Genomic DNA, 8,443 nt, shown 5'->3' with positions numbered 1-8,443 from the left:
CCGCACCGAGGGGGGGGCTCGTTTCTCCGCGTCCCCGGGGTCCCCCTCGCGCGGAGGCGGCGGCCACGGGCTCCGGGTCTGCGGAGCGGGCTGCGCGCTGTCCCTGCCCTCGGGGCCGCGAGCCGCGACGGAAGCGGGGGGCGGTGCCGGCTGGCCGCCGGCTCCTCGGCGCTCCCCCTCGGCGGCCGGCGGGATGGTGCGTCCCGCAGGGCGCGCGCGGCTCCCGCGCTTCGGCCGCTCGGCGCGGGCGGGGGCGCAGAGGGCGGGGGAGCGGGCCCGACTCGCAGGACCGGGCCCCGGCCGCGCCGTTGGGGAGCGGGCCCCGCCGGGCGGGGCGGGAGCCGCCGCCGAGCCGTCCGGCCGCCGCGACCATGTCGGACCCGGCGCCCAAAGTTCCCGAGGAGATGTTCCGAGAGGTCAAGTACTACGCGGTGGGCGACATCGACCCGCAGGTACCGCGCCGCCCCCGCCCGCCGGCCGGCAGCCCTCCGCGTCCCCGACCCGTACCCGCTCCCGCCACGGGCGCGCGCCCGGGCGCAAAACGTCCGGGCCCCGCCGCCCCGCCGGCCTGGCTGCGCGGAGGCCGGGCCACCTGGCGCCGAGCAGGCCGGTGGCCGGAGGGGACGGGGGGCGGGGGATGAGGGACCCGGCGCGCTTGAGGCCGGCGACCTGGGGAGGGGGAGGGGTCTGGGGTACTTTCGGGAGGGACCTGGGGCGCGTGCCTGGGGGTGGGCTGCCGGACCTTCTGGAGGGGACGCAGGGGACCTGCGGGCGGGGGCAGCTGGCGGAGGGAGGGGACGTGGGGGTGGTCTCCGCGACCCGCGGCCGGGGGCTGGAGGGGAGGTGGTCTTCAGGACCCGCGAGTAGGGGGAGCTTGAGGGGAGGGACGGAGATCGGGGTCGCGCTCTGCTGGGACCGTCAGCGGGGGCGGCCCCCGGGGCGCGGGCTCCGGGAGGGCGTGGAGGGGCTACTTTGTGACCCGAGAGGAGGGAGGGCGTGGGGGGCCGGGCCCGGGCCTAGCGTGGGTTGTCACCGGCCTCCGCCTGGTGGGGGACCGGCGTCCCGGCGCGGTGGTGAGTCCGAGCCTCTGGGGCAGATGCGGACTGGGAGCGCCCTCCTTGCTGCCCCCCCGAGTGTCTGGGCTCCCGGAGGGGACAAGGTGAGGGGCTGGAGCTCCACAAGGAACCGGGTCCGGGCTGCTGGGGGCGCAGTGAACCGCCCGCGGTTGCGGCCTCGTCCGCGTGCTCCCTCCCGGCCCTCCCGGTCTTCGATCTTCCTGACGGGCTTTGGCGGTCACGGGACCCCCGGGAGCGCCGTCCCCGGGAGCACCGAACAGGCTCTGCCGCAGGGGGTTGTGCGCTTCTGAGCGCAGTAACGGTCCCGCTGGGCGTCCTGCGTGGCTCTCGCCGCTCGGAAGCGAATCCCAGTGAATGTCTTGGGGTGGATCCTCTTGGGGCCGCCTTCACTGGAGGGTGTGCGGTTACCGTTACCTGGGGGTCTCTGCGCTGAGAGCCCAGCGGGGAGACCAGGGAAGCGGAGCCGGGTGACCGGGCCTCAGTCCGCAGAGTGCAGGCGGGTTCCAGCGGTCTGGGCTGGTCTGGACGGGTTGCCGGCGCTGAGGGTCTTGGCCTTCCAGAGGCTGGTCTGTGGGGATCTTACTAAATCTAACCAGCGCCCATGCGCGACCCCCAAGGTGGATCCTCCTCCTGCTGTGGCTATGAGGTGAGACTGAGTCTTGGATCTGAAGGTGCAGGTGCTGCACCCGGTGGGGCCCTGATGCGCGCCGGAATCACGGCCGGTGTTTCCAGTATTGATCATTTTCCTCTTTCACTAACATCCCCCCCTCCTCCCTACACTCTCTGTGTCGTTGTAGGACTTTGGCTCTTAGGAGGGACTTGAACCAAATGTTTCTTAAAACCTGGAACAAGTTGAATTGGAACCATATTTGCTCAACTATGAGTCAAATCTAAGTGCTTAAAATGTCCTTGGCAAACCACTTCGATGTGAAACCGTATATTTTCTAAACGATTTAGAGTCAGAACGTTGATTCCCTGAATCTTAAAAATACGGATTTGAGCGTTCACGTATATTGAACATCTCATAGTGGTTAAGGGGCTGGCTTGGTGGCCGTGGAACCGGAAGGTGAACGGAACGCGATGGCTCTGCTGGAGGCCCCCTCCTTGCCCGGGACTGGGGAGCCCACCTGGAGGCGTGGCCTAGGGTGGCAGGTGCAGCGAGGAGAGACTTGCCCGCTGCCGTGCGGAGGAAGTGGCACCACTGAGCTCTCTGAAAGGAGGCGTCTTGGGGGTGGTACGGAGCTGGACGTGGAAGCTGAGGAGGGTGAGGCCATGTCCTTTGTGCGGGACGTGTGCGCTGAGGAACGGAGGTGTTCATGTATTGGGGATGAACAGGACAAGCAGGCCAGCTGCTGCCCCGACAGGAGCTGAGTCTAGTAAGACACACTCAGTAGTGTGAGACGGTTTGGGCATCTTTCTGTCCGTGAAGAATCCGCACTGCAGTAGAGTTGCCGCAGGGGCCGGCGACGGTGGTGCAGAGTGAGGAGGCCGTGAGGAAGTGAAGGCAGCTTGGTCTGTGGCTCCACGCGGTTTGTCAGCAAGAGGAAGCAGAGGAGGCCCGGGATGCGTGTGAGCGCGTGTGAGGACCAGCGGGAGCTCCGTTGCCCGTGCGTGGACGGGGAGAGCCTGAGGTCTCGAGAGTCCTGGGACAGGCGCTGGGGTCGGAAATGCCAGCTGGAGCAGATGAGAGGGTGCCGTGTTCTGTGGGTCGGGCTGAGCGGGTGCGGAAACTAAGGGTGCCTGCAGGTGACCTGTGGCTACAGCCATTGGTTTTTGTTTTGTTTTGTTTTCATTCATTGAACAAATACTTAGCGTAGCTCTAGTTGCCATCTCTGGATGCTCAATAAAGTATTCTGAGAAAATTTACCAACTTGGGGCTAAACCGAGCTGAGCGGGCATCAGGTCACCGTCATGCGTGGCGCACGCCTGGGCTCCTCCGGCTCTGCCTTCTCCTGCATCTGTCCCTGAAGTCTCTGGCAGGTGAGTAGCCTCCAGTTCACTTACTGCTCTGCACCTGGGGACTTCACTCTCAGAGCTTTGGCCACCATTGGCTCCCCCCCGGTGGGGACCCACAGCTTCCAGGTCCCACTGATGTCATTTTCTAGACCTTCCAGCTGGCGTTGGAAGGCTGTGCTCGCCGTGAAGAAGTTCTCTTGCTCCCGCCTTGCACTCACCAGCTCTTCCTCCGTGGATGCTGCTGCGGTGTCCCCAGCACTTTGTCTCTTGCTCCTGCCCCTCCCAGGCACCGGGTCTCCTGCATTCTCGCTTCCCTCTTTCCCTAGGGACAGTCCTTGGGTCAGTTGCCTGCTGCTTTCCCCCGGGCGGCTGCAGTTGTCTCGGACTCAGTCCGTTCTTCTTGCACTGGCCACAATCTTCGGTAAAATCCGGTCGTGCCGTTTCCCAGCAAAAGCCCTTGTGTCGCTCCAGAAGACATTTCTGTACGAGAGTAAAATGCAGACAGTTTGCAGACATGCGTAGCCCGTGACCGTCGGAAGGGGCGCGTGTCCAGCGTGTGAAGGGTCTTCTCCCTCCAAGAGCGCATGCGTTCTGGTCTCCCTAACTTTTTAAGTTTGTCAAGATTCTGCTCGTGTACCTCTTCTTCTGGAAACCTTCCCGTTTGTGGTGAAACTACCTGTCCCTAAGCCTTGAAGTTTGACCCTGGATGCCTCGTCTCAGCTCTGAAGTGTTGTCTGTCAGACCTTCTGTTTTCAAGACAGAGACGCTACCTGGCCCCGGGCTCACAGCCTGCAGGCTCCCTGGGTCAGCAGATCAGGGTCTGCTGCTTTGTACTGTCATCAGATGTCTGATGGCACGTGACTCGAGGAAATGGTTATGAATTCTGTGTTGGTGAACGTGGTGTGTTTGTTAGAATTTTCATTGTTCACAACAGTTTGTGTAAATCAAGAGTGAAATGCGGTGTTTTTCATTTTAATTTGTGTGGTTTTTTGAAGGTCATCCAGCTCCTCAAAGCTGGGAAAGCTAAGGAAGTGTCCTACAACGCACTAGCCTCCCACATAATTTCGGAAGACGGGGACAATCCTGAGGTTGGAGAAGCTCGGGAAGTCTTTGATTTACCTGTAGTTAAGGTCAGTAGTAAGTCTCATTAATTTCATACGCTTCATTATGTGTCCTGAAGTCAATGCAAAGTCTCACTGGGACTCAGAGCGTTTGCCCAAGTCCGCTTCGTGCAGGAAGCTGCCGATGGACAGAGCTCTTCCCGCGCGGCGGTCACCTACGGCAGCATAAGGCCCGTTGCGTGGGATCCTGCCGTGGCCAGGTTTCTGTCCGTCACAGGTGACTGATCGGTCCGCTCAGCACCTGCTGTGGTGTGGCCCTACTTCCTTCCTGCCCCGAGCTCTCTACGCCAGGGACGCGTCCTGGAAACGGGTGTGTCAGCCTGCAGCGGTGGGCACTGGGGACCCACGGGAAACTGTGCTCCCTGTCCGGACATGACTCCTCCGGGGACCACTTTCCATCCCTGCTGTGGCAAGTGGTTGAATGTCCAGCTAGACATGCTGGAGGAAGTCCTGTCCCCCATTTGCTGTGCTGTTTAACCGCTCCGACAGCGTCATGATGACCGTCGGTCCCTCTGTCCACCAGGTGGTCATCATGGGAACCGCTGTCAAGCTGACTCTGGGTGGTTTGTTCTAGAAAGTGGGGGCCTTAGCTGGTGGGCGGCTTGTTTGGAGTTCGTTGGTCTGCACACTCTCCTGTTCTGTGGCTCCTCATGGTTGAGTTGACTGCTGTTAAATGCATGTTTTGAGATGTGATTTTGTAGTTTTAGTCCTTCAGTTTTTTCTGATCCTAGGTGTTAACATGTTTGTTTTAAAACAGTTCAGTTCCACTACCACTTTTCCTTTATGCTGTCAAATACTCTGCCTAAAAATCAGTATGAGAATTATCATGGTTTAATAACAAGAGAGGCTAGGAGTTAGGAAGCGAGCCAGTAAGTTAGGCTGGGGTGCCAAGAAGCTGGCTGGCCCTGGGCGGTCTGCAGCTCGTCAGTACCCAGGGTCTGAAACCGCCTTGCGGGCTTAGGAACCTGATTTTTGAAAGTAAACCTGAATGCTGATTTGTCTCATGAGAAGATTCTCGGAAACCACACTCTCCAGGGACAGCTGTGTTATCCAGAGTGACTTAATGTGCAGCAGTGACCTGCGGTGGTCACCATCCTGCCCCAGACTCCTTGTTTCGCCACGACCAGCTCGTTCGTGCAGCCCGAACACCAGCAGGGCTGCTGCCTGCTTCGCCGGACTCCACTCCGCGAGGGAGCCTTGTGACACGTGCACTTCCGTCCCTGGGGCCCTGCTTTGGTCTCTGGTTTGCTTCCATTCTTCCTTAGCTGTGGGGACCGGATTCCACTCCCTCAGCAGCCTGGAGCCCTTTGTCTCATGACGGTGACTTCACCTGGATCGTGCAGTCGGACAGCGAGCTTAAAAGGGGCAGCCTCAGCATCCAGCCTTCGCGCTCAGGTGGCTGTTGTAGACCATTTGGAGCAGTGGTTCTTAAATCTCGTTTTTGCAGCAAGCGCTTTGTAATATCCTTTTATTTATATGTCAAACTCCTTCATATGTCAGAGAGTATCGCTTTATTTATAAGTGAGAGAACATTCCATAATTTAAAACCTGAATGTATATGTTATGTATAAATTTCCCAAACTGGAATGTAAAGGAGAAACAAAAGGAAATAAATAATGTGTATTTCAGTGTGTAGCTCCTTGGGCACAGGTCCATGGAAGATGGGCCAGGAGGTGAGCTGCTGGGACCGGTCCCAGGTACAGTCACTGCCGCAGATGTGGGCCCGTCCCCAGAGCTCGCGGTGGGGTCGCTGGCTGGGAGGTGGCATTTCAGAATGGTGATCGGCCCTGGCTAGAAGGTCGAGCCCAAACAGCAGCCTTCTTCTCTTCACATGTTGCATTTCGGGAAAAGTCAGGCTGTAATCAGGCTGCATAAAATGCCTATTACCCAGCTCCTGTAATTATCACCATTTCGCCAATCTCGCTTCATAGGCCCCCATCCCGCACTTTGGCTTTGGCTGTGGTAGCTTGAAACGAGGCCCCAGGCACACTCTTTGCGTCCACCTCCCAGCTCCAGGCTGCTCGGGATTTGTGGCAGGGCCTGTCCGGTCTGGGGCCTACAGCGCTACATGCCAGGAGGGTGGATTTGTCGGAGCTGACCCGGCATTTTGTGTGCACCCCCGGACGGTGCTGCTAGACCGTCAGGTTCTTCGTCTGATGGAGGCAGATCCCTTGGCCTTTAACTTACTAATTTGACGAATGCGTTTTAAAAATAAGGCCTAATGCATGGTGATGGCCTGTTATTTACGTATTTGAATCATAGAGATGTTTAAAACTTGTGTCTTCAGGCACCAGAACTTACAGAATAATTTTTTTAATGGAAATATTTTTCTCAGTGACTGTAGGGCATCATTGGACATGTTGATTATGGCAATTTACGGTGGGTGTATTTGCATATATTGTTGTTGGCCTTTGGGATAAATAACTCCTCATTACTCTGCATTTCTAGTTGTCCATATCTGCTCTGTTATTGTTGGTGTTTCCTACTGACTTGGGGTTATTTTGCCTAGAGCCCCCTGAATGAGGGTCTGAGCGCGGGTCTGCTGTGCGTGGACATCATGACTAGCCCTGAATCCTTAAACAGGCTTATACTTGCCACCTCTCCCAAGTTTGCAAAGGGACACTTCCCGGGTGTCTGCTGCATGGTGGTCGGAACGGGTGGCTTTCCAGAGTGTCTGCTTCCTTCTGTGGTCACATTCCTCCATTCCAAGTCACCTCTCCCAGGGCCCTCGAGAAAAGTCCCACCTTCACCTGCCCAAACCCTATCCCAGTGCTTCGCCCCAGGCTCTGAAATTCCCCCTGCACTCTAGGCGAGGGGATAAGTAGAAATGCTGGTTTCTGGAAAGCAGCCTGGTGCCACGCCACGCCGCCAAGGTCTCCGTGGGGCTCTGGGCATCACTGCGGAGGAGAAAGCTCGGCCTGCGGCATGACGTTGATCGTACAAGAGTCAGAGCCAGTAGCGGTTCCTGATGCCGGCCAGCCCCCTTCGACTTCCCTGAAGCTTGCCTGGATTATCAGAAAATGCAAAGACACACTGGCCTGAAGCGTGGTCAGAAACGTGAAGTGCTGGCTTCCAGCGCAGCGTACCTGATCGCACACGAGTGTGCTCAGCCGAAGCCCCCAGTCGTCACGCGAGAACTGTCCCAAGTGCCGTCAGTCTTCATTTTCTTTCTTAAAATACCCAGTCTTCCCACACCTTCCACAGAAGGCGCGCTGTTCTCACGGAGGCTGGAACGCTGTGGACGGGGATCCGGCTCTCTGACGTCCTTTGGAGTCTGCATGACCAGGCTGGAAGGTGGTGGGGGGCTCCTGAGGCTGGGGCACGAGGTGCAGGAGAGCGGGGAGCACGTGCCTCCCTTCCCGATTCTGTCCGCGGCGCCTCGCACCAGCTCGGCACAGAGCAGGTTCTCGACGAGAGCTGGGGGAACAGATGGGTGCGTGAAGGAAACATGCGCGCGTACGTTTCAGCGGGTGGAAGTTTCTGGACTTCTCAGCCGGCTGAATGGGGTGTCACGTAGTTTAATGTAACTTAAAATTAAATGTAGAAATGTAAGGTAAATTTTTAAAAAAATATAAATTAGCCCAAAAGGTAGTAATAAGCTAAGGTTTTATAATCTAATTTTGAAAGTTGTAAAAAATGACCAGAGACTTTTCATGGTTTGCAAATGTAGTATGTGTAGGAATTTACTGAAAACACTCGTGAATTTACACTTGGATTTAGGATTGAAGATGGGAACCGGGGAGCGGCCGATGTACTAGGATGGGGAGGGGGTGGGGTCAGGTCCCTGTCCTTCAGTTGTGAGGGCAGTTTCCAGCTGGCCTAGACACTTACGCAGTAGTAAATGTGTACGCCTTGAATTTAAATTTCTCTAAAAATTGTTAAAATATCTGGCAGTGCTTCATTCTCACCTCAGGCATTAATGACTAATCTTTGATATTTTTTACTGGCATGCTCATGATCTAGGTGCTTTATAGTTGTTATAACAGCTTTTAATTTCTAGGAGCAGTGCTGATGAAAATCATGTCATTTTGATGATAAATTGAAAATATTTTTTGACTTGAGTTCATGTTTTCTTTTTCAGCCGTCTTGGGTGATTTTGTCCGTTCAGTGTGGAGCTCTTCTGCCGTATCCTTTTTGGGGAAGGGAGGAGGGAATCTGGGTTTAAGACTGACATGGTAACCCGGTGGGTTCCTTAGTTAGGGCAGTTGGTGTGTGTGCGTTCTCTGTCCCTCCTGTTTTCCGTTCTGCATCGGGTTTTATGTACCCGGTGCTTGTCCTCACCTCTGGAGG

At 56.9% G+C, this 8,443-nt stretch overlaps 1 protein-coding gene across 1 annotated transcript in view; it reads left to right on the top strand.

Annotated features, from left to right (window-relative positions):
• Nucleotides 1-307: 307 nt before the first annotated feature.
• The window catches only part of PAXIP1 (PAX interacting protein 1), a 48,276-nt gene continuing 40,140 nt past the window's right edge, over nt 308-8,443 (top strand). The window contains exons 1-3 of the mRNA XM_044246906.1: nt 308-452; nt 4,028-4,162; nt 8,235-8,278. Coding sequence (XP_044102841.1) covers nt 372-452; nt 4,028-4,162; nt 8,235-8,278 — 260 coding nt within the window. The 5' untranslated portion in view covers nt 308-371. The remainder of the gene's footprint in view (nt 453-4,027; nt 4,163-8,234; nt 8,279-8,443) is intronic.

This window comes from Neovison vison, chromosome 4 (genome assembly GCF_020171115.1).
Source record: "Neovison vison isolate M4711 chromosome 4, ASM_NN_V1, whole genome shotgun sequence".
In the NCBI taxonomy this organism is placed as follows: Eukaryota; Metazoa; Chordata; class Mammalia; order Carnivora; family Mustelidae; genus Neogale; species Neogale vison.
Note: the sequence above shows the minus strand (reverse complement) of the source record. Positions and strands in the feature narration are given on the sequence as shown.